We start from the raw sequence: 26,411 nt of genomic DNA on the forward strand, positions 1-26,411 counted from the left end.
AAAACTATTATTAAATAAGTATGGGTGATAGTAGAAATTGAATATTAAGTAGAAAAAATTGTTGAATACAAATTCATTTTTTTAGATAAATTTGATCACATACATATCTGAGATTGTGTGTAATATATTTTTTGAATCAAAAATATATTAAATTATACGATTTTCAATTGTTTAGTGTTTTAAACAGAGCATATTAAAATTAATAAATATATATTAGAAATACTTGTTAACTCTGTTTTAAACAACACGATTAGAAATTTTTAGAATTTTTCAATTCAAAAGTTACAGAACACTCGCACAGAATACAAAAAAAAAGAAATATTCCAGTTTGTTTGAAACTTTGTCGTCTTAAATACAATTTCAAGCCGTCGCCCAAATCCGTTGTCTATCGCCAGCGCCGTTCATAATTTTTGTCGACGCAGGTCTCCGCATTATTACTAATATTTGCAAAATTTAGTTATTAAAAGAAACAAAAACAAACCGACAACGAATTGGAAAAATAATACGATACAAAGAAATAAATTTTTGCAACATACTTACTTACACATACATTTAATTAGAAAAATTATAACTGCCTGCTAAAATTTATGTGAGAAAAACAGAAGGAGACAAAAAAATGAGTTACACATCTAATGGGGCCATACCAAAAGAAATGAACAACGGTGCTGGTTGCAGTGGTAGTAGCACTTCCACCAACGGTATGTCCAATATGAATCGCCATACCCCCGGCGAACGCATTACTCTACTCGTAGACAATGTTCGTTTTATGATTGAAAAAGATTTAATGACTGCCCATCCCAACACAATGTTGGGTACCATGTTCAGCACTGGCTTCCAATTTGTGCATCCTAACGAAAGGGGCGAATATGAGGTGGCCGAAGGCATATCACATACATTATTTCGTGCAATATTGGACTATTATAAGACAGGTCTAATTAAGTGCCCGCACACTGTTTCAGTGCCGGAACTTAAGGAGGCCTGTGATTATTTATTGATCCCATTCGATGCTTCTACGGTAAGATGTCAAAATTTAAGGGGACTATTGCACGAATTGAGCAATGAGGGTGCCAGACAACAATTTGAAATATTTCTCGAGGAATTCATTTTGCCGGTAATGGTGACAGCCGCTCAAAGAGGTGACCGAGAATGTCATGTTGTTGTACTGCTTGATGATGATGTCGTAGACTGGGATGAAGAATTTCCACCGCAAATGGGAGAGGAATATTGTCAGACCATACACAGCACTACTATGCATCGTTTCTTTAAATATATCGAAAACCGGGATGTCGCCAAGCAAGTTATGAAGGATCGTGGCCTCAAGAAGATACGTTGTGGCATTGAGGGTTATCCCACACATAAGGAGAAGATAAGGCGCCGTCCTGGTGGTCGTGCCGAAGTAATTTACAGTTATGTTCAGAGACCTTTCATACACATGTCCTGGGAGAAAGAAGAAGCTAAAAGCCGTCATGTCGACTTTCAGTGCGTCAAATCGAAGTCAGTAACAAATTTGGCTGAAGCAACTGCCGATCCACCACTGGAACTGGATGCAAGTGGCAATCCCATACCGCCACCTGAAAACAGAGCCGACAATCATGTACCGTTCCGGGCCGATGCGGATGCCAATGCAGCTGATCTGGTCGATGTTAATAATGCGGCAAATGGTGGCGGCGGTGGTGGTGGGGCTGCTGCTGCCGCTGCCGTAGCTGTTGATGAAGCTGCCGATGGTGTTATTATGTTAAATGAGTTAGAACAAGCTGCTGGCGGTGCTAATGATGAAAATGCTTAAAATGTCTTCACAAAATGGTCATGATGCATTTATATACATACATACAATTTGTATTTGTACTAGTATACGAATAAATTACGTAGATATCCGTATATAAATAACACAAACAAGCACAACAACTAATGTTTGATATTGTAATGCTAATCCACATCCCATTTTTATTATCCGACCTCTCCCTAGTCCCAGTTCCTTTTCACGAAAAATTATCTATAACCTTATAAAATATCAATCATTAACCAGTATTTAATTAATCATCACTTTATAAATGCAATTTAAATTGCTTTAAAAAACATATTTCATACTTATTTAATAAAAAAATTAAAAAATATAAAATTCAAAAGCAATTTATTTTCAAGGGAGGTTTTCCTTATTGAACATAGATAAGTAAAATATCGAATGTTCAGAAAGTTGGGCATGTTTAAATAATCTTGGAAATTTATTCTCAGTCGTTTTGAGTACATTGTTAGCTATTAAGATTCCAATCTAAATACCAATTTCCTTTTTTATATTATTACATTAAAATTCTTTCTTATCATTAAAAATATTCCCGCTACTTAGAAAAATTACAAAACGAATTTATTTTTATATATTTTTATTTATATGTAATAAAAAAACCAACTTAAAATTAGCTTTATTCATAAAAAAATGATGTGGAAAACGATACAAATTTATAATTTACATTTTCTTATCTTTTGATGTATATTTTTCTTTTGTACAAAATTCAACTTCTTTTTTTAAAAATCAAAAGATTTTTCCATGTTTGTATGTTTGGAACATTTTTATTTTTAATGGAATTGTCTCCATTGTTAAGAGGAAAAAACTAAATAATGAAAATAAATGGACCGACCAATTGGACACAGAAATATATATGTATAAAAATTCATAAAACAAGAGGTGGAATAACTAAAAAATTAAACAATACAAATAATATTTAAAAGTGTGGATTTTACACGCTAACTAAAAACAATTATTTATTAAAAATATCCATGAGTGTGATTTGTGTTTGTTATCTGGTGTTGTTCTGGTTTTATGGTGTATTCCTTTGGTGGATAATAATAATGATGAGGATGGTAGTATGTATAACTATTTAAATAAAACTGTATGGCACGCATCCATCTCGAGATGGATTAACCTTTAACCGAAACGTTGGTTTGTGATAAATCCGCATTTGTTGTGGGCGGAGCAGTGGTGTTAGTAGGTGCTTGAGCTGTGGCTGTTGATACCACATTGGTTTCATTCGAATCAGTGCGAGGTCGTCTGAATAGAATAACATGTGGCTCGGGAGCATGCATCATATAGTGGACCCAGCCAGGACTTTGCTGTACACCCAAATTACGCCATTCCGTTTCGGTCATTAAATGCGACTTGGGTACCATTTTTGTCAAGTCGGGTGGTAGTATAACATGTCTGTAAGATACCAATAAATACATATAAAAATTACATAGGTCACTTGTTGCTTTACTTTCCATTACTGCCTGCTTTTCTTACCTGTATTCATAGACAGCATCGAAATATTTTTCAGAATATTGTATCTGATCGGCTGGCATTTTGTTGGATAAAGTAGTTTGACGTTTTAAAGTAATTTTCTTTGTTAATTATATTTCTTCTTGTTTATTCTGGCCTTAATTTATTTACAAACAAATTAGCCTCGTCGTACCATTATTTTTTCTTCTTTTTCTTTGTTTGCTTTGTTGCTGCTATTCACTTGCAATGATTAACACGGCAAATTTGTTATTGCGTTGTTTTCTTTACCATTGGCAATATTCCGTATTAGTTTAATGATTGGTAACGCTATTGTTTAGCCGTTATCATTTAAATTTAAACAATGGCTGCTCTTTGCAGCAAAGCTCTAGAAATGTAGAAAAAATATACATATTTTTAATAAAAAATTAATCAAATTCATTAAATAATAAAACACTAAGTCCTATTCTGTTAAGTTTCAAACTAATGCTAATGTTGGATAAGGATTTTGGACAGCTTAATCTCCTAGAAAATTATACCATGATACGAAGATTCAAAACTTAATAGCTTGCATAATTTTCAAGGCAAATTTTGAAATTGACTCTAAAATCACATAAAATATTATATTTACTATAGTTTATTTCCCCTTCACTTTGCGCGACAATTTCATCAATTTTGTAACATTGTAAATATTTATTTACACCTTTCAAAACAAAATTCTAAATATGTATTTAAAAAACCATGGCAACATGAAATTAACCTGCTTGATTTTCCCTGAACCTTGTTGCCTGTCTGTCTATCTTCTTTCCTACATATGCAAATATGTATAAAGTTGGTAGATAAATAAGTCTGTCGTTATGTCAATTCGTCTGATTACTGCATATTAGAATACAATTGGAAATAATTGATTCAATTATTTTTGCCTCTACATGTATTTGTATACGATAAACCCAGTGCCTTTAATAAAATAATAAAGGAAAAAAAACTCGAGTAAAAATAAATTTTGATTTGTTGCAAATAATCATGAACAAATTAAATACTGGCGTTTCATATAACAGTGGCACGTCTTCGGAGACTAGCGAAACCCAAAGTGTTGAGGAAAATCAACAAAGCGATAGTGTTGCACCAAGTGGCACGAATACGCCACCGATACAAAATTCTGGCAGTAGGTAAATTAAACTTGAATAAATAACACTTGTACCTGTGTACCTGTCATTGCTTTTGCATCAAGTATTTTATTTAATAATTTGTATTATTCTAAGAATACCCAAGAGTTGGAAACGTATGAAGGATTCAAGCCAAGATAAAGATGCCGAATCAAAACGGCCACCATGGAGGGCTGTTAGCATTTCAACTTTGCCCAAACCGGATAAAAATGCCCTATTAAGGGCAAAGCTCTTGGATGCTTCTAGGTAATTCATTAATATTTGTTTAAAATTAATGATTGGATTCAGAGTTTAAAAGTCTGTATAAACTATTTTTCTGTTTACTATTGACTATGCAATAAATAATAATCATTTTCAATTTTAAAAGCAAACATACTAAAAAAATTTTAATAATTTTCCTATTTCATATACGTTTGTGTTTTTCTATCGAACTGCCGTTTTAGTTTTTCTAAAAATATTTTATATTTGTGAACTATTTCAACAGTAAAACTTTTCTGAATATTACTATTTCTATTAGTAAAAATTTTTCATTTAAAAATATATAACTGCCGAAAAATTAAAATTTTAAAAACTAAAAACTAAAAAATTATGAGAATAATCTCTACAATTTTGTATAGCAATTTTTTACGAATTTCGAAAATTAAACTTATTTTTATATTAATAACGATTTAAATATGACTTAAAAATTCATGATCATTGCAACAAACAAATGTTTTCAAAGTAAAAAAAAAATACATATGTATATTAGGATGGCCCCAAAATTGTTGCTGATGTTTCCACCCAAAATGAAAATTTAGTTCAGTCTAAAGGTGCTTATACACAACACCAGCATGCTGGTACAATCAAGTGATGGTGCAAGCCGATTGAATGTGTATGGGGTTGTGGTGTGATTGTGCCATCTTATTGTGTGATATCAACATTAATTTGATATTTTTGTGATGGTGCCAGCATGCTTGTACTGTTTATGGGGAAATTTTCTCATACAAATATAATTTTTTGATCAATAATCATAGTTTGTCTATTAAATCCGAGAGTAAATGATCTTTTTATCCTTTGATATAAATTTTGATGATACTTAGGTCAAATATTTTGAGAAACGGTATCTTAAATCTATTAAACTTTCATTTTAGATAGGAACATTGATACCTTAAAGTATATAAAATAAAATAAAAATATAATACCAAAGCTTATAAATTCAAATAGTTATTGAAATAACAAATAAAATATTACACATCAACAATTGAAAAATTTAGTTGAATATACGAAATAACTAATCAATAATTTCATAATTATATATCCGAAATTACAATGGAAAATTTAGAGAATTATTTTGAAAATGACTTTACAAGTGAAAAAGCTGTGTGCAAAATATGAAAGAAAGTGTTAAATAAACAAGTAAAATCTATAAATTTTTAATGTTCCATAAATCTGACTGTCGTAATATTTCTAGTACATACTTCTTGGTTTTTCATTTAAACATTTTTCATGTATTAATTTTTGGTAGTAAAATTTTTTGAAATAAAATGTTTGACTACAAAAAAATCTGAAAGTGAAATTAAAATTTGACTGTTGACTAAAATTAAATTGAAAATAAAATTTTACTGTTGGCTAAAAGCAATTTCAAATAGTTTATAAATGTAAAATATTTTTAGTAAAACTAAAATGAAATTTATGTAGAACAGCAATTCATATAAGTGATATAGGAAAATTGTTTTGAAATTTTTAGTTTGTATAATGTTAAATATATAATTTTGAAAATATTTTAATAGTTTTCTATTAAAAATATGTTTTATGCAACTTTTTTTTTACTATTTTTGTAGTTCTTTTAATCTCTGATTGGATTAGTTAATCTAAAAATTGTTTATTTATATTTTATAATAATATATTTTATTTATAATATATACAGACCAACAAAATTTGAATCTATAATGGATTTCATTCAAAATTAAGTTGAAAACCTAAAAAATAAATTTAATTTTTTAACTTTATAAAAAAATCGGTCCATAACTTGAACAAGGGAAACATATTCAAAATAAATATAATTTATATAACAAATGTAAGAAGGGTCGTTTTATTAAAGGATCTGCACTTTAGTTTTTTATATATTTATAAAATAAATCCAATTCTTTATAAATCGAAAAACTAATAGGACACTTTTTTTTTAATTCATAGAAGACTAAGAGCTACTAAAACTGCAGTAGGTGTCCAAACTGATATTGTACCAACAAAATTAATGAAAGAAGTAAGCCTAGGAGCTCAAACGGACCTAATATTATTAAAAGAAGTTGGTATGCTTACAGATGGATCATATGCCAAACGGAGAGATGGTACAGAGGAATGTGAGTAACAAAATATGATGTTAGTAATTAGAATAATATTACTTACTAAAAATATAAATATTTCAGATATTTTAACTTATTCGGTACCACTTATGACCGATACCATTGAAACGGTCAATGTGGCTACACAAACTTTAATACCCCGACTACCGGGTGATGCTTTTCTTGAAGCGTGCACCAAACCAACTGAACCATATGAACCGAAGTTATTGCAGCAATGTTCCGATTCTGAAAGAAAATTACTAAATCAGCTGGCAAAAATACGAAAATCCGTTATACCATTAACAGCGAAATTTAACGAATGTCTCAGCGATGAAGAACCAAAGGAAAATGATTCGCCCACAGATACGGATACCGATAACACCACAGATACCATTAAATCTATGGGATCGAAGCATTCACTCGATTCTAATGATTTATATCCCTATACTACGTATCGATCTAGTCTACTCAAACCCACACATCAGTCGTGGTATTTTGAATATGACAATGAGTTATCAAACGAAAATAAATTTTATCCTTACACCATAACGCCCAACAAACCTTCGAATAGTTTTGTGCCATTAACATTAACAAGACCATATGCCGATTTCGATTTAAATCTATTGTTATTGGCAATAGATGAATTAATACAAGAATCTAATCGCTTAGCCGATCGAATTGAAGTTATGTCAAAAAATCGTGATCGTGTCATCTCGGCGTCACAAGTGTTTGGATTTAAGGAAAAAGTTAAAGAATTTATACCAATTATTTATGAACCACCCTCGGAATATTGGTTGCCCATAATCGAGGAACAGGAGAAAGTTTTGGCTGAATTGAAAAGTTTCAAAGGGGCTGATATTAAGAAATTCGAACATTATATTGAAAAGTTAGATTAAACTTATAATACTGGTCAACAGTATTTTTGCCGCTTTCTAATTAAAAAAATGCACTTACATATGTATGTAATTTGTTTGAATTACCAGCACAATATTTGTGATAAGATCAAAGTTGATTTTGAGTATTAATGCTGTAAATTCATGTTAAAAATCCGCAAACAAGTGAATAAATATTATTAAAATTGTTAGATACCCATATTTTAGTATCGATTTAGATATCAGGTAGGGTAGAAGAGGATCATTCGCCATAGGGGCACATCTGTCAATGCGAATAACTTGAAAACTGAGCAATCGATTTTATCGCATTATCAAATTTCTTATCGATTATCTATCATCTCTGAAAATTTGAAACATTAACTTTACATATGATGGGAGGCAGATATGAATTATTGTTTTTCAAAGGGCTTTTTTAGTTTTTGTGATAGAATAAATATATTGGTCAGTATTAGAACGTCAATAATAGTGAACAATAAGACATAATAATATTTTCGATAATATAATTTAAAGCTCGAAAAAATTTAAACTAAATCCTAGAACTGCCCGTGAGGCATATGCGCCAAATATATGTAATGCTTGTGATGTAGAACAAAATTTGGTTAAAATATAGAAAAAATCAGTAATAATTTGTTTTAATTTTTTTGTTAAGTTTTGTGAAATAAACAATAAATATCTGGTTTATTATACTTTGTTTAATGAAATAAAGTATAAAACACCAAAATAAGTTTTTATTTTTGTAATTTTTTTCTTTTATTTTACTAACGACAAATCTGCCCCACCCCCTTGGCGCATTTACCCCATGGATGGGGCGGTATCGCCATTTATGGCCAGTGCGGAAAAATTAAAAAATATGTACATAAAGATGACTTAGGAAAGATTGAAAGGTATAAAACTAAAGCATATATAAGTATCCGAACCAAGAAAATTAAGAATATGTATTGTGGTTTAGGCCGCCTCAAAAAAAAAAGTGGCATATGGTCTACCCTAAGTACGAATATAACTCCTATTTTTAACAAAGAAAAATCTTTCGACTCAGTAAACTGAAGTTAAAGATTTTACAGAAATCCTGCAGAGAAAATGCAAATTAAATAAAGTTTTTTAAATTAAAAAATAACTCGGTGAAAAACATTTTTAAAGTTGTATAAAATATAGCATTTCGTATATAACAAATCATTTTTCAAAGGTGATTACCGATTTAATACACTGTTGAACACTAAATTTTAGGGATACCACGGTATCTTTTTAACCTCTCAAAACTAACCATGACATTTGAGAATTGTCAAAATGAATTGAACTGTAGTGACAGTAAAATGAAAAAAAAAATTATAGCGGATGAGCACTAACAGTACTTTTAAGAAACAATGGCTGGCGAAAACAAAAAATAAATAAAAACACATGTAACTGGAAAATAAGAAGAAAAATAGGCATATGTCAAAACAAAATAGAGTAAAAAAAGAAAATTTTGAGAAAATAGTGGGTGGGGGACAAAAATAAAGAATAAGAAGAGAAAAAATATATTTAGGTGAAAGCAAAGAGCACGAAATGATTTGGGGGGAAATGTTTGTAATAGAATATTTTCTAAAGCAAATGAACTTTTCTAGGTGTTTTTTTGTTGCTGCGTTTCTAGTGGTTTTAACAAGAATAATGGTGAGCTAGGGTCATGTAGTGTTTGTTGATGGCTAATAAAATTCAAATAAAATTAATGAAATGGGAACAAAAATTTAAATTATTTTTTTTTTTTTTTTGTTGAATTGTCCGTCGTCTTGTTTTAATCGTATACCAAGAATACCACAAACAACAATACATAATGAAAAACTACTCGCAACCAAGCAAGGTGACAGTTACAGAGATATACCTACAGAAAAAATGTGTTATAATCGTGATGACATAAAATCAAATTACCGTTATTAAATAGTTTTAAGGAAATTCTTGCACAAAAGAGAAGGATTTTTCTATCCGAACGCTCGTATCTACTGTTACTATTAAATTAAAAAAAACGAGTGATAACAACACTTTTTATTGTGTACATATTTTTTTTTGTTTCAATTTGGAAGAAAACATTTGTTTAACGGTTTATTTTGTTTTGCATTATTTTTGGAACAAACAGTGTTGTTGTGAGAAAGGAATGACAGCCAGCCTGTTTGTACGAGTGTGTGTTTTTAGTGAAAATTTATATTTGAAGAGAGAAACCGTAGAACGAATTTTGGAATTGATTAACAAAATACGGACAAAAAAATAAAACGAAAATGAACAGAACAATGAAAACAGTGAAAGTAAAGAACTTCTAAAGAAAACAAGTCCATACATTTACGAGGCAACATAAAAACACCAGCAAAGGCACCAACAACAATAGCTCAAAAAATAAAATACAGTAGAGTGTAGTTATTTTTGTACTAAATCAGAAAGAAATCATTCTTTTGGAAATGAAATTAGTAAATAAAAACTTTACAAATAGTTTAATATCATTAAAAAAGTGAAAGCAAACACAAATTTTGTAAATAAAAACAACTAAAACAATTAAAAAAAAGTCAAAAAAAAAGCCTCTTAACCAATCGTAATTTCCAACCAACAATCATTGAAAATTTTCTATAGTGTCTGAAAAAGAAAAATGTAATCTTCATGAATTGACATGGAAAAATTAATACATCACACGTCCAAATATAAATTTTTTGGGATTTTTTCCTAAAAAATTTCATAGTTACTTTATATTAACAAAAAACCCAAAATTAAAAAAATTTAATGAAACAAAATACAAAACATAAACGAAAATTATGAAATAAAGAAAAAAATATGAATGAATAAAAAATAAATATATATAAAAACGAAAAGAAAACACACCGCACACACTGTGAGTGGTGCGTATCAATCAAGTGAAATAATGGAAAAAATATTTTGAGTGAAAAGTGATTAATTTAAATTTTATAAAAAATACTTACCTATTTAATGTACTAAAGAAATTAATTAAAAATGTTGAATAACGTATAAGATACATACATATATTTTAATGGAATAACCATAACAAATCTAAAATTAAGATTCCCTAGGCAACCTTTTGTCAAAAATTCATACATACACACACACATGAGCCAAACACACTTTACCCTTCCTCCCATTGTTCCTCCCCCTAATCATTGATACGTTCGAGCAGTGTCGAACAAAATAATAGAAGTGAAATTATTTTAAAAAAATATTCAAGAGAAAAAAATAATTTGTTGTAACAAAAGTCTGAATTTATTTAGAGTTTATTATTAAACGTTTTAAAAAAAGTTTAAAAATGGCGGATCATGTTGGAACCAAGACTGATAGACGTTACCGCTAACATATAGTTATACACAATAAAGTCATATTTTTTAAAACGATTCACAAAGAAATTTACATAATTTTTTAATAGTATAATCTACAAGGGATTAACCGAAGCCCCTTACCTTGCTTTGTCACAGTGTAAACGTCGAGGGTCAAACATGACATTTGTTTGTATCAGCATTTTTCGATTTTGTATTAAAAAATTTTAAATTTCGTTATAGTAAATATCGAATAGTTGTAAGCATTGCCGCGGAAATAGGTTTCATAACGAATTGAGGGAAATTGCGGTACTTTACTAAACAGTCTACTAGGTTTTATCAGATAAATTAGTCATTTCTACGACTTGGTTTTATAAGAAGGCGATTCCCTTGCAATACTTCATTTATCGATTTGGTTTAACTTTCTTGTTGAAACTCCTTAGGAATCGAAAAGTTTTCACTCGTATCTCTTCTTTATTAATGATCATTTTGTTTTTTAGTGTTTTATTTAAATAACTTTGGATCTTCACACTTTATGAAGTAAAGTTGTGATATTTAATTTGTCATAATCGTGGTCTTTTATGTATTTTACGTAAACACAAAGGAGAAAAAAGAAAATAGCTGTTTTCATCATACTTTTTTACTCTCTTTGTGTCCTACGGCTACGTACGTAAAGTGTGATCGTGTGAAGGGCCCTTAAGTTAAATTTAACTTTCAACTTATTTGCTTCAGTTACATTAATTGTAATTTTCGTTAATGACGTTATTTTTAATTGATCACGTAATTCATTTTTCTCCAAGGCTTCTTATAACACATCGTGGCAATTTAAAAACTTCAGATCGCTACCTATATTTATATTCTTTAATGTTCAGTTTCAAAGGGATATACATTAAAGATTAGAAAATTTTAGTAATCCTAATTAAGTTATCTTTAAAGATGAGACCTAAAGTTAGTTTACCAGTTTTTTATGATCTTTAATGTTCAGTTTCAGAGGAACATACTTTGGAAATTAGTAAATTTCAGTAAGTCTAATTAAATTATCTATAAAACTGAGAGCTTATTTTAGTTTACCATGTTTTTTTTCTAAAAAATCAGTAGACCTAATATGTATGTAAGCCTAAACAATTATGCCAATTTTCATAACGATTGGACACCATTTGTACCTAGTTCCATTCAAAGTTTAACTTCTAGCTGTAATAGTTCCAAGATAAACAAATTTTTGCATTTGTTTTTTGAATAGGGCTGTAATCAAACTACAGGTCGCAATTTTGGAGATAATTCAATGGAATTTGGCACATGATCTTTTATGTTATCGTAGACGAAGCCTATTGAAAATAGTTGACATCGGTCCATTATTTCACCTAGTCCCCATACCACTGAACCCGCCAAATAGGGCTTTTAAGATCATAATTATGTTTAATATACTCGTATCTCGACAAAAAGCTGCAAAACCAAGTTCTATACTAGCCTTGATGACCCTAATGAACTTTATAATTATAGGGTCTCATTTGACCCTAGCCCCTATCAAAAACCCCATCAAAATTTTACTTAAATATCCACAGTTTTATTACACAATAAATGACAAAGGAATATCTGAGGCAAGGTTCAATTCAACTTAAATGCTTTATTATGAAAACTAAATCACATTTTATTCGTATACAGGTGTAGGGTATTATATGGTCGGCCTCGCCCGACTATAACTTCTTACTCGTTTATATTGGAAGTGTCATATTCACACTAAATTGGCTCTGATATAAAGATTTAATATATTCTTAATATTTGCCTACTAGAAATTTCAAAATAAAAACCCAGCTAGCATTTCTTTAAATTTTTAATAACATTCGAGTCATTTATGACTCTTTTGCACGATTAAAATGATCATATATGCGCTCATTTTCTGATCATAAATGATACATTCGTCGGGAGATCAATTATGACTCATTTTTTAATCTTTTTTGAGTAATTAATGGGCCAAATAACTGATCGTTTTTGAGTTATTTTCGAATCATATTACAGTCACATTTGAGTCTTTTCTGAGTAATTTTTATGTTTTTTGCAGACAAATACAATACAATAAAAACAGTTTTTGATCTTCCGACTGCGCGAAATTTAACAACAAACTAAATCTTTAAACAATCATATTTCAAACACCTGGATAACCTATTTATGATTGGTATAAATCAGATTTTAAATATTAATTCGAATTATTTAGACTTAGTTCAGCGATTAGTTGCCCAACTATCTTCCGTAGAAGATCATTAAACATATAAAATTATTATAATTGAAGCATAATATAATTTTAATTTCCTTGACAGAAAATCGACTTTATAAATATCACACAAATTCAAATACTTATACATTTAATTTTAGAAACGAAATGAGAATTATATCAACTCATTTTAGGCCACTAACTCTTCCAAAAGAGTCTTTTCTGAGCCCCATTTCTAATCAGTTTCGACTAATTTTTGAATCGTTTTGAGTCATTTTTAAGTGTAAGTTTAGCTGTTTCCTTAAAACAAAAACAATTACATAAGGAACAATTTTAGATCTTCCAACTGCTTGAAATATGACCAAAAAATAAGTTTTTAAACCATCATATTTTAAACACCAGGTTGATCAATTTATGATTGCAATACATTTTGTTAGGTTTTTCAAATATTTAGTTTTCAATCATATATGGGGATCATTTTCGAGTCATTTTTTAAGCGCTCAACTTATTAATCACTTTTAGGTCATCAAAAGGAGTCAAAAATGACTCAGTTTACTGATTAATCATCCAAATGCTAGCTGGGAAGTAGCCTATAATCTATAATATATATAAAGGTTCAGCCGTTTATTAGACTACAAACATACAAACATATTCATGTTTAAATAAATACATAGATAGACTGAAGTTTCAAAGTTTCTAATTTCCAATGCTGATGGGAATCAATAATTTCTTTAGTGCCCTTAATAATATAGAGTAAATAGACTTAAAGTTTTTCAGTACTATACCTTAAATGGTACTTATTTAGACCACCGAACTGCAGGGATATTTACTTAACGTCCATTAAAACACATAACAAACTGATGACAGGATCAACTAACCAACAAGCCAACTCATACAACCAAACTACATACAAATAGCATTCATACAAATGTAAAATAATACAAATTCCTAATAATATCCTACTAATAATTAAAATAATTATAGTTGTACCTACTAAAATAAAAATGAACTACAACGTAATACATTTTTGTTATTATTTCTTTCCACTAGAAACAACAAGTAAAAGGACAGTAATAACAAAAAAAAGAGCAAAAATAAATAAAATATACTAAATTTTTTAAGCGCCATTTCTTGTATTGCCACCCATTGTTGCTTAAATGCAGAACCAAACTACACTTCACACCTAAACTTTAATAGCCTTGTATGGGCGCCAAAACTCCCTAAGGATATTTTAACAACGTATTTTTATTTTTTTTTTGTTTATAACAATATCAAGCAGGCACACTTATCCATACACATGTATAATAAAGGCAATAATCGAGGAGGCCAAAAAGAACAGCAATAACAACAATAGAAGCAGCCGTCGTCGCTCTATTAAGTATTGTCTATGGACCTTTTAACTGCTCGTACAGTGTGTTCAACCTAAATTCTTTAAACACTCCTTTTATAAAATTAAATTGCATTAAATAGCAAAACCGAATAAGCCACATAAACAACAAAGGTTAATAATAAACAAAAGTAATACAACAACTACAAGTAAAAAATCCTTTTTAAAAGTTTACCTCTACATCATAGAAGACAAAGAAAAAAACAGCAAAAATAAAGCCTTCAAAACGGTGACAATACTCGATTCTTTTAGTTGCTCTTGCTCCCTGCATCCTCCGGTGGACGAGTGAAAACGAAAATCATGAATGCCAGTCTTATGTATGAGATTCTCATGTATTTAAATTCATTTTATTTCGGACTGTATGCCGCATTCAAAGTATGTATCAGTGTGTTGAAGCCCATCTACTTGCAATATGCAGAGAATGTTTTGACACGTGAGGCGAGTATTTTATTGGCCATGTGTATTTTGGAAACCATACGCATCATATTGGGTCGACGGAGTAGTTTAAGTGATCGTGGTAAGTACTAGTATGTTCTTTTGTCATGTTTTTGAAATAATTTGTAAAATTTTTTACATTTAGTTATATGTTCCTAAAAGGAGGAATTGAAAAACTTTTGGAAAAGTTTAAAAATTTGTTTCGTTTCTTTTGTAATAACTAGGGCAAGGATTTTCATGCACTAAAAAATTAAAAATATGCGCTATAAAATGGGCAAATATGCACTAAAAATGCAAAAAATTTGCACCAAAAAATATTTTTTTGTGAAGGTACATATTAATAGGTATTCAGATCTTAGGTTTTTGACAACAAATTTAGAGGTTTTTAAGGACTGCTTTATATACTGTAATACGGAACCACGACCTCAACTTTAAATAGTATATATTTAATTTCTGAAAGTGGAAAGTTGATAGCAATTCTAATAAAATTTGGTGAATGAATGTATTTTTGTATAAATTATATATCTTCAGAATTGTATCGTTTGGTAATGTTTTAAGTAAATTATAAACGTGAGAGAGATGAAAAACTAAAATTTCGTCAAGCCAGACTCAGAAATTGATACTGTGCAGATACAATATTTTGGAATTTACAATTAGCAGCACAAACTTAAAATACCTTCCGCTGTAAAATAAAGCAAAATATGCAATTATGCGTTTATAACAAAATATGCAACAACAAATTGATGCCAATTCTTTGATTCGAAAAGAAAACTAGTTAAACGTTATTTTGAGTTACTGACTACAAACATGCATTTGCATAGAAATCCTAAATCAAGACACATGAAGTTCCCGTTCCGTAACTCGTTCCTTTTTTTACTAAGCCTTTATTTTTAAATGAAGTACTTAATTCTTTATAACCAGGGAAACCAAAATATGCAAATACATGTTTTTTGTGGTGCGTCGTATGGACTCATGGATAAGATATTTACACGTTTCAGACCAATTTGAGAATTTTGGAATCGATTTGTTACAGCATATTTTTGCATATTTTACCCATAAGAGCATATTTTTGCATGATTTGACTTTTTAGCATATTTAAGGCATATTTTCCAGTTTTTAAAGCATATTTTACTCTTTTAGTGCATATTTTGATGTTTTCGCTTTTTTTCGTTTTTATACATTTTTAATTTTCTTTTCAAAACTTTATTTAAAAAAAATTAAATTCTATTTTTTTATTTTTTTTTTTAAATTTTTTAGCCTATTTTACAATTTTGAAAAAAAAATCGTTATGGTATAGTTTTTTATTCAATAAAGCATTATATTTTAAATCGGACATAAAACCGACTACTTTTGATTTCATGAGACCAAGCCATTTTTATAGTTTAAAAAACTAATTATTGGAATTTATGACAACACCGATTAAAATGTCAGTTTAAAAGCTATGAATACAATTGGAAGAAATGTGTCAAACTTTGTCGTTTGAAATATGTTTTTTGGGGACCAAATGGTTTCATGTTATTTATTGGTTATCTGAACGTAAAACGGAATTCTATTATACTAGTTCTTCAAACTATGAGATGAAACATTTATAAAAAAATGTTGTAGGATATAGAATATGACATTAAATATTTATTATTTCATTACAATTTCAGTCTTGTTAAAAAATAATCAAAAATTTTATTTTTGGAGCATATATTTTAAATTTTAAGAGCATGTTTTGAGTTTTTTACGGCATATTTAAAGCGTTTAAAACACCTTTTTTAGAGAATGTTTTCAGTTTCCCTGTTTATAACCAATTTTTGTTTGATACTATTAATGAATCACTTAAATAAGGAATTTAATTTTACTAATTTTCAACGAAAATATCTTGTAAATTAAATATTTGAGGATTACAAAATTATGCAATATAAGAGGTTATATTCTTACTATTAATATGTGAAAATGTGATTGCATCTTGTTTTGTTCCTTCTAAAGAAATTTATTTGTTTTCTTTACCCAAATAAATATAGGAATTTTTTATGCATCACTTGAATTATGAATTGCTATATTTTAAAGAAATTATGCGGAATTTCGCAATTTAAATCGATTAATGTTATAATGCCATAATAACAGAACAGCTATATGTTATATTTCAAAAAAAGTACCAAAAGTTCACAGGATTTTAATATTATCCTTTCTTCTCTTTCGGAAGTTTTAAGAGCTTTCTCGACTCAAATTTTAATATTAATTTAAAATACTACTGTTTAATATTTACGACATTATAACTTTTATCGATGAAAAATCCATCGATAAAATCGATAAAAGTCCATAATTTTATAATACTCCAATATTAAGTTTACATGATATTTTCGTTTAAACTTAACAAAATTTAATTCCTTATTTAGGTGATTTTTGTACAAAAGTTAATTAAAACAAAGCCCCGAATCCTAGGATTTCTGGAAGCCGGTCCCGTTTGACATTCCTAGTATTCAGATCACGTAGATAGATGTAGATATGGGCGATACTGTAAATACCCAGCAAAAACTTTCATTACCTAGTAAGCTAGAAAGTAATCATGGCGTAGAAACTAATTATTCTTGTGGTGAATAACTAATTATTTTTGTTCTACGAGGTTCAAATCATATGTACTAGAGTATTTACTTATTCGGGTTTGTGTCTTATTCGGTTTATTCGACAAATAATTATTTGGGGTTTTTAGTTGACCGGTTAATAATCGGATAATTCAAAATTATTCGGTTAATCGAATAAAAGACAAGTGGATGTTTTTTTAATATTATTTCTTTTCTTTTTCAATATTTTTCTTCCTATAACAAACAAAATTATAATTTTCAATTCTATTAAGTTTTTCTCAAATATTAGAAATTATTTATTTTAATGTGAAATCGTCTTCTATATAAAAATTTCAAGTTTATTAAATTTAGGTTTTTGATATTTATCAACGAGTTCCAGAACTTATTAGAAATACTTTAGAAACAACATTGTTCCTCTAAACTGAATGTAGAAGTAAAGGCGATATCATTATTTTCAAGATTTCTTTTCATAAACTTGAAATGTTTCTGCATAAACTTATTCTAGAAGTAACTTAATCAGAAAAATTATTACAATGTTTCTGAAATATTGTTAAAAATCATCCAATAAATATTCTTTATTATAGAAACGATTTTAAGAAATTAATACAGAAAGTAGATTTTTTATAAACATATTAAATTTTGTATAAGATATACAGTAATTTTATTATTAAACAATAAGTTTTTCTTAATCGGTTAATTGATATAAATTATTCGGTTTATTCGTTATTTGAAATTTGGCAATATTCAGCGGGCGATTAATCGTCAAAAATTGATCGATTAACCGATCGACGATTAGTCGTTTGAATACCCTAATGTACCTTTCTTAAACAAATTAATAATTTGTTACTTACTTGTTACAAATAAACCTTCAAATATGTTATGTGATAGCTAGTTATTTTGACTCGACTTTGTATGTAGAAAGCAAAAAAATATAAAAATTCTTCAGGCGGGGTTTTCTATGTAGCTCACTCCAGCCGCTTTCTCGATGCTCCATTAACATGTTGCTTTTTGCAGAAAAATATAAATGAATATCATTTTGAAAAAAATAAACGGTCGAAATTGCTTTGTCCTTTACCAGTAATAACCTATTTAGCTACATGAAATAATGTGGTTGATAATGAACACCCATTTCCAAGTAATTTATAAAAAAACTACTGGCCATTAACAAAAATGTTTGCTGGGTACTACAAACCGCAATAAAGTCTTCATTTAAGCAACTATTCTATTACTTGTTTAACAGTGTTCAGTAAATATAGGCTCATTATGCAATTTTTATACCCTACACCACTTTAGTGGGGAGGGTATATTGGGTTTGTGCTGATGTTTGTAACATACAAAAATATTCGTCCTATACCTTAAAGTATACCAATCGGCTTAGAATCATTTTCTGAGTCGATTAAGCTATGTCCGTCCGTCTGGCTGGCTGTCCATGTAGACCTAGTGCGCAAGGTACAGGCCGCAAGATAATTGGATGAAATTTGGCACACACGCTTCTTTTGGCCCAAGGACAAAGTCTATTGAAAATGGTTAAAATCGGTCCATTATTTCGACTAGCCCCCATACAACCGTACCCCCCAAATAGGGCCTTTTGGTTTATAATTAATTAAATGATCTATTATGATAACTAAAGACACTACCGATTTTTGTAATGATCGGGCTTCATTTGACCCTATCCCCCATACAAAACCTCCTTCAAAAATTGACTTAAAGGTCAAAATTCACTTACAAACACTAATAACACTTTTAAATTCTACATAAATAATATTGAAGAAGACTTAACTCCCCTACCAACATTTTTAAGGATAGGACCATATTTTGCCCTACTCCCATTTAATCCCTCTTAAAAAATATTTTTTTTTGCCAAAACAAAAAGTAAAAATATTCCGAAATAAAGTTAAAAAAATAAACCAAATGCTTTATTTTTTTAAATAATCCCCATTTTTAACATACATACAGACTGGTGTAGGGTATCATATGGTCGGATACGCTCGACTATACATTCATACTTGTTTCGCTTAATAAGGTTCTATGAAAGTAATTTGACTCTTTCTTACGGTTTGCTTCTAGTGACAACTTTCTTTATTATATACCTGTTTTAAAACTAAAATTAATTACTCTGCTTTTTCAGAATTTACGTACTTAGTTTGTATTTTTTATCAAACACAAAGTTCCACAGACTTCCTTCATATCATCAGTTCATTTGATAACACAGATAACTTTTTGCAAGGATGTTTCTACTGACTAAATGTACCACCACAAATCTCTCCTGTAGAAAGACTTATTTGTCTATAAACTTTTGTACCGTAAATTCTAGAGAACTGTTAGAATTATTACTTGTTATAGAATTCCAACGCTTTCGTGTAAGGTTTAATGGCGCTAATTTAAAAATTGATTCTTATTTTAACGTTCTATGTATGAATCTAATCAACAAGAGTATAACGAAAATTGTTCATAATTTTTAAGTTATTCACTTACTTTATCGCTTTATAAAATTAGTAAATACATAATTAATTTAAACATTTTTTCTATTTCATTTTTTTAGCTTGGCAAGCGATAGCATCTGTAATATTAACACTGCCCAGTCTTGCTATTGTTATTTATTTATGTTGTTTTCAAACCTATGTTCTCAAACTTGAAATTATTATGAGTGCCTTAATGATAGCCCTACAAGGTGCTGAACTAGTGTTTGCCTGTATATTTATTTGTACCATGTGTCGTCCGGTCACATATACCTAGCAGTTGATTATGTCAACGTCACCAACAACATTATCGTCGTCAACGTCTTCATTATCATCAGCAGCATCTGAAATTTTATCATCAACATCATCGTCATTATCAATTACGGAGGACTATTTCTACTATGTTTTCTTCTTCATTATCCTGGAACAACAATCGAAACTGCTACGTAAATATTGTCACAACAATAAAAACAACAACTATTACTACTATTGCATCGTTAACATTTGTAATATAACCGTTAAAAATAATTGCAACAACAACAACAACTACAATAATAATAACTACAACAATCCATATATAAATTATGAAAATTTTAAAATCAACAACAACTACGACTATAATAAAACTTTAAACACTTTCGATAAACGCGATAAACCAAGAAGTTGAAGTTAAAAAACTGTGTAAAAAGTGATTTTTCGGCATAAAAAAACTCCTTCCTTTAAACAATTTCTTATTGAAAGAAAAGCCAAAGTATGTGTTAATGTAAAAAATCAAAAAAAGAAAAAAACCGTTAAATTTCACTATAAGATGAAAAATATACTAAAACGAATTCTTCCTCACACCTGCACACACTTAATTAAATTTGTCAATAGATTTTATACTTGTGTGTATGTGAGTGATGTAATAATTAATTAAAACAACAATAATATGTACATTTTTCTCTCGCAAATATTGAATTAATATGGATAAGTCAAGTTCTTTTTTAAATGTAAGGTAAGTTTTTTCTCTTTTTAATGTTTTTATTAAAAATTAAAAACTTTTACATCAAAAGCAATAATTCGAATTTACAATTCTTTAAAATCATTATCTAAATATTACCCAGCAGTTCGAAGGGGCAGTCCCGAACTGACCACTTAACATACCATTTGTGATTGCCCCTAGCCACCTGACTACCCAGGTGATCGACCATTTCAACATGGGCTTGTCCTACGAGGAAGTCAATCGTCACTCTACACCCTACAAAGAGACAGTAAAGAGACGATTGCCTCCGCTCTCGCTTACAGAGGGGACACTAAAGTAACGACTGTCTTTCGGAAGTACAAAAATATTTTTTAGAGTATAATCTCGAGGTTACTTGAGGACAGTAAAAAGAGGACTGTCTCCGCTCCCGCTTACAAAGAGGACACTAAAGTGACGACTGTCTTTATTCTCGATTACAAAGGGTATATTCGTGACGAATGACCCAAAACATACGAATTACGATCATCCAGGTGGTTAACTATTAGTGGAAATTACTGTCTTTTTCATATGCATTGACTCTTTGTCGAACTGCTGGGTATTTAAAGCTTTTTGATTTTTTGCTAACTTTCCATTGAATTAATTCTCAGGAATAAAGAATATATTCCTCCGGTTATTTTTGAACCGATAAATATTGTGCATATTCTCATAAAATTAGATAAGAGATCTTGGCTTGTAATAAACTTATTTCTGTATATATTTACAGCTGTACTGACATTTTTTAAGTCCGTAATGTAGGGTCAATTATGGACCGATTCTCATAAAATTATGTAGATTTCGCTCCTAAGACACTTAATGATGTTGAATTTCAGCACTATACTTGTATTTTTAAGGGACTTTATATGAGGAGTAAAGTCATTTGTGGTCCCGTGTTTTTAAAATTTTTTGATTTTGACTCATAAGAAACTTGACATTGTATGAGGGGTAGGGTCAATTATGGACCGATTCTCATAAAACTTGGTAGAGAGAATTTCGCTTGTATAAAATTTATGATGAATTTCATCGTTATACTTGTGGAAAATTTCAACTCTATAGGATCTACACCATTTACAGTTGTATTTTAGAATTTTCTAGTTCTATTTCAGAAATTTCCATTTATATTTCAGAATTTTCCAATTATGTTTCGAAGATTTCTAATTATATTTCAGAAATTTCCAATTATATATCAGAAAATTCCATTTATATTTCAGAATTGTTTTTAATATTTCAGAAATTTCTACTTATATTTTATAAATGTCCACTTATATTTCAGAAATTTCCATTTATATTTCAGAAATTTCTGATTATATTTCAGAAATTTCTAATTATATATCAGAAATTTCTAATTATATATCAGAAAATTCTAATTGTATTTCAGAATTGTTTTTGATATTTCAGAAATTTCTAATTATATTTCAGAAATTTCCAATTATGTTTCAGAAATTTCTAATTATATTTCAGAAATTTCTAATTATATATCAGAAAGCTCTAATTATATATCAGAAGTTTCCAATTGTATTTCAGAATTGTCAAATTGTATTTCAGAATTTTCAAATTGTATTTCAGAAGTTTCCAGTTGTATTTCAGATTTTTCAAATTGTATTTCAAAAAACTCCAATTGTATTTCAGAAATTATATTTTTATACAAAACTATTTATGTAACATTGTATGTAGTTATTTTAGGTCTATAAAACAACCTACAATTGATAATATTTTTCATGTTTTACCAACTACAATCTCCCCTTTGTCCATTTGAATAGTATTTAAACTCAAATTCCTGAGTTGTTTAGATAACTACGACTTATATCGAATTGAACACATGTATTTATAAAATATTAACGATTCGTATTTTATTTTCGATATACAATTTATGTATAAATAAGTAATAAGCAGTAATAAAAAATTATAAAACAGAACAGAACTATATATATCCATATACATTTCAAAATTAAAATATATGTAGATTGTTCGTCCTAAAATTACTACATACATACAATGTTACATAAATATTTTTGTATAAAAAAATAATTTTTGAAATACTTTTTTGAAATACATTTTGAAAACTCTGAAATACAACTGGAAACTTCTGAAATACAATTTGAAAATTCTGAAATACAATTTGAAAATTTTGAAATACAATTGGAAACTTCTGATATATAATTAGAATTTTCTGATATATAATTAGAAATTTCTGAAATATAATTAGAAATTTCTGAAACATAATTGGAAATTTCTGAAATATTGTTAGAAACTTCTGAAATATAAAAAAACAATTCTGAAATACAATTAGAATTTTCTGATATATGATTAGAAATTTCTGATATATAACTGGAATTTTCTGATATATAATTAGAAATTTCTGAAATATAATTAGAAATTTCTGAAATATAAATGGAAATTTCTGAAATATTAAAAACAATTCTGAAATAAAAATGGAATTTTCTGATATATAATTGGAAATTTCTGAAATATAATTAGAAATTTTCGAAACATAATTGGAAAATTCTGAAATATAAATGGAAATTTCTGAAATAGAACTAGAAAATTTTGAAATACAACTGTAAATGGTGTAGAACCTAGATCTTTTTGTTCGAATTCTAATGTTTTTAAGCTGACATGTATTTAAAATCAGTACGCATTAAGCTGATCGACTCTGGTTTTCAATCGGTTTTAAAGCCGGTTTTTTGTGCTTTACCAGTGTCGGTTTTTTCTAAATGTCGATTTTCCGAATATCGAATAATCCGTTTTTTTTTTGCTTTTTAAAACCCGGTTTCGAATCTTTGTATTCAAAGATTACTTAAATTAAATTTTGAAGTAAAAAAAAATAATACAAACCGTCTAAATTTTAAAAATATTTAATAGGATCTAGAGTATATTTTTTTAACGCACCTTTGGTTAAACTTTTTTGATTTTTCTAATTAACAAATTTTATTTTATAAATTTATTGGAATAACTATTTGATACAATTTTACTATTATTGATGTGTTGCAATATCTATGAAAATTGTCTAAACAGGGGTTTTAGGTTATATAAGAAGTGTCCCACTTGTTTCCATTTTTTAAAGTAAAGAAATGATGTAAATCAGACGACTATATTTAAATTTATAATCTTTTAAACTGTTAAAAGTAACTTCTGGGCAAAGTAAATTAAACATAAACGTTAATTTTTAAAATAAAATGGATTTTGTTATGTATAACAAAAAAACGGTTAACCGTTTTTTTCTGAATTTGAAAAATATCAACAGGTTTTTTGAAATGTCACCTATTCGAAAACCGGTTTTTGGAAAATGTCGAATAATCGATCACCCTAGTATCTTTGGATTAAAATTACCAAATATTTTTACCTACCTATACCTATTGTTGAAATTAGGGACATAAGGGTGTGTTCAACTCCATTCAGTTAAATGTGGGTTTACTTGCTGTTTAATTAAACTCGGAGCAAACTTAGGCAGGTCCACACTACGCTTCTTCGCATCAAAGCATTACGCGCTTTTCAAACCTCCTTCGCGTTCTACGCTTCAAGTTACATGTGACGCTTTTTAAGCGTAAATTTTTTGTTTTATTTTTAAAAAATTTCGCGTTTTTCTACAGCTTTTATTTTTCATCATTAAACTCATTTTATTTTATTAAAATTTATAAATACGCATTAAATAAACATCAAAATCAGCTGACATTTTATATTGTCAGCTGTACATACCAAGCGTTCTACGCCAGCTTTCAAAAACATTTGAATTTGTTAGTATTGTCAACTTTTGTGTCAATTTATAAATTAGGTTTAAACAAAGAATGTACATTATCTTTATCAGAAAAATCCACCCTAAATCTGATAACTTTATCAAATCAAGATTTCAAGATACAAATCCAAGTCTAAGCTTGAAAAACTATAATTTTAATCATATTTGATTAAAATTTTTTTCTGAATTTGAAAAATATCAACAGGTTTTTTGAAATGTCACCTATTCGAAAACCGGTTTTTGGAAAATGTCGAATAATCGATCACCCTAGTATCTTTGGATTAAAATTACCAAATATTTTTACCTACCTATACCTATTGTTGAAATTAGGGACATAAGGGTGTGTTCAACTCCATTCAGTTAAATGTGGGTTTACTTGCTGTTTAATTAAACTCGGAGCAAACTTAGGCAGGTCCACACTACGCTTCTTCGCATCAAAGCATTACGCGCTTTTCAAACCTCCTTCGCGTTCTACGCTTCAAGTTACATGTGACGCTTTTTAAGCGTAAATTTTTTGTTTTATTTTTAAAAAATTTCGCGTTTTTCTACAGCTTTTAGTTTTCATCATTAAACTCATTTTATTTTATTAAAATTTATAAATACGCATTAAATAAACAACAAAATCAGCTGACATTTTATATTGTCAGCTGTACATACCAAGCGTTCTACGCCAGCTTTCAAAAACATTTGAATTTGTTAGTATTGTCAACTTTTGTGTCAATTTATAAATTAGGTTTAAACAAAGAATGTACATTATCTTTATCAGAAAAATCCACCCTAAATCTGATAACTTGATCAAATCAAGATTTCAAGATACAAATCCAAGTCTATGCTTGAAAAACTATAATTTTAATCATATTTGAGTTGTTACAACAACGCAAACTGTCATTTAAGATGTCTAAAACTTTATAAACATTTATGGGAAGACTTTAATTTTGATTAAAAATTTGTTAACATGTTTAGTTTTAAATTCAAATTGTAATTAATTGAATTCGAACAAAATTTCAGAAGGTATTTCAAATCCAATAGCAATGGTTGAATATATATTTTTTAAACCCGTAGGTTAATTGAGCAGTCAGTAAGACTAACTTCATGACGTTCATGTAGAATTAATCTTACCAATATTTACCGCTATAAACTGATTGCCTACAAATTGTTTATGAATAAGTTTTTAACATATTCGCAAAAATCCATTTAAATCGCATGATTTTTATTTTTTTTAATTTTTCTCACAATGACATATTTTTTTAATATTGATATCCCACTGTGTTTTCATTAATTGAAACATTTTATTATAATGTGCAACATATTTTGTCGTTGCATTTAAGTATTATTATTGCGTTTATTTTTATATATTTTATATTTCTGATTTCAAATCGCGCGACAATGCTTTTATATCAACCACAAAATACAGACTAACATGTTGTTAATTTTAATTTAAAATTTTCTAAATTTCAAGATGCAATGTTATGAAAAGAAAGAAACATTTAATTTGCAGCAATATTTTATATTCTTATTGTTTTTGTTTAACACAACCAACACATTCTAAAGTCGTAGTACAGATGATTAGTAGTAGACTCCGTTGCAGAAATCGTTGCCCCGTCGTCATTGCTAGTTTGCCATTAGATCTTCGGGATAAAAATAGCAATTCTTAAATTAACATCTCAAAAAAATTTTCAATATTTTTTTCTTATTTGAAGGTATGGAAACAAG

General features: G+C 28.7%; 4 protein-coding genes across 10 annotated transcripts; 3 read left to right on the forward strand and 1 right to left on the reverse strand.

Moving 5' to 3' along the window:
• The first annotated feature begins 397 nt into the window (after positions 1-397).
• Positions 398-2,119, forward strand: LOC111676155 (BTB/POZ domain-containing protein 10). The gene has a single exon (XM_023437053.2). The coding sequence runs from the start codon at positions 617-619 to the stop codon at positions 1,784-1,786; it is 1,170 nt and encodes a 389-aa protein (XP_023292821.1). The 5' UTR covers positions 398-616; the 3' UTR covers positions 1,787-2,119.
• A 506-nt stretch (positions 2,120-2,625) lies between these two features.
• LOC111676158 (cyclin-dependent kinases regulatory subunit) lies at positions 2,626-26,046 on the reverse strand. The gene is made up of 3 exons (XM_046948392.1): positions 25,818-26,046; positions 3,275-3,635; positions 2,626-3,193 (listed from the first exon to the last, which is right to left on the reverse strand). Exons 2-3 carry the CDS (start codon positions 3,331-3,333, stop codon positions 2,914-2,916), a joined length of 339 nt encoding a protein of 112 aa, XP_046804348.1. The 5' UTR covers positions 3,334-3,635; positions 25,818-26,046; the 3' UTR covers positions 2,626-2,913.
• Positions 4,017-7,811, forward strand: LOC111676168. Its single transcript, XM_023437089.2, has 4 exons — positions 4,017-4,416; positions 4,510-4,659; positions 6,586-6,752; positions 6,819-7,811. Exons 1-4 carry the CDS (start codon positions 4,271-4,273, stop codon positions 7,628-7,630), a joined length of 1,275 nt encoding a protein of 424 aa, XP_023292857.2. The 5' UTR covers positions 4,017-4,270; the 3' UTR covers positions 7,631-7,811.
• LOC111676157 lies at positions 9,490-20,962 on the forward strand. 7 transcript variants are annotated; one of them, XM_046948386.1, is made up of 3 exons: positions 9,490-10,606; positions 14,168-15,021; positions 20,052-20,962. In XM_046948386.1, the coding sequence occupies exons 2-3, from the start codon at positions 14,805-14,807 to the stop codon at positions 20,243-20,245; spliced, it is 411 nt and encodes a 136-aa protein (XP_046804342.1). In that variant the 5' UTR covers positions 9,490-10,606; positions 14,168-14,804; the 3' UTR covers positions 20,246-20,962. The 7 variants fall into 7 exon arrangements, with proteins under 7 accessions (XP_046804342.1, XP_046804343.1, XP_046804341.1 ...); XM_046948387.1 differs by having other exon boundaries at positions 9,490-10,572; XM_046948385.1 differs by having other exon boundaries at positions 9,490-10,530.
• Positions 26,047-26,411: the final 365 nt, after the last annotated feature.

The sequence above is a fragment of the Lucilia cuprina genome, chromosome 4 (assembly GCF_022045245.1).
Source record: "Lucilia cuprina isolate Lc7/37 chromosome 4, ASM2204524v1, whole genome shotgun sequence".
In the NCBI taxonomy this organism is placed as follows: domain Eukaryota; kingdom Metazoa; phylum Arthropoda; class Insecta; order Diptera; family Calliphoridae; genus Lucilia; species Lucilia cuprina.

Excerpts from the sequence above, each read along its gene's own strand:
- LOC111676155 (XM_023437053.2), top strand. The coding sequence starts at position 617 with ATGAGTTACACATCTAATGGGGCCATACCAAAAGAAATGAACAACGGT.
- LOC111676158 (XM_046948392.1), bottom strand. The coding sequence starts at position 3,333 with ATGCCAGCCGATCAGATACAATATTCTGAAAAATATTTCGATGCTGTC. Across the intron at positions 3,194-3,274 it reads GATGCTGTCTATGAATACAG|ACATGTTATACTACCACCCG; the intron begins GTAAGAAAAGCA and ends GGTATCTTACAG.
- LOC111676168 (XM_023437089.2), top strand. The coding sequence starts at position 4,271 with ATGAACAAATTAAATACTGGCGTTTCATATAACAGTGGCACGTCTTCG. Across the intron at positions 4,417-4,509 it reads ATACAAAATTCTGGCAGTAG|AATACCCAAGAGTTGGAAAC; the intron begins GTAAATTAAACT and ends TATTATTCTAAG. Across the intron at positions 4,660-6,585 it reads AAGCTCTTGGATGCTTCTAG|AAGACTAAGAGCTACTAAAA; the intron begins GTAATTCATTAA and ends TTTAATTCATAG.
- LOC111676157 (XM_046948386.1), top strand. The coding sequence starts at position 14,805 with ATGAATGCCAGTCTTATGTATGAGATTCTCATGTATTTAAATTCATTT. Across the intron at positions 15,022-20,051 it reads GAGTAGTTTAAGTGATCGTG|CTTGGCAAGCGATAGCATCT; the intron begins GTAAGTACTAGT and ends TCATTTTTTTAG.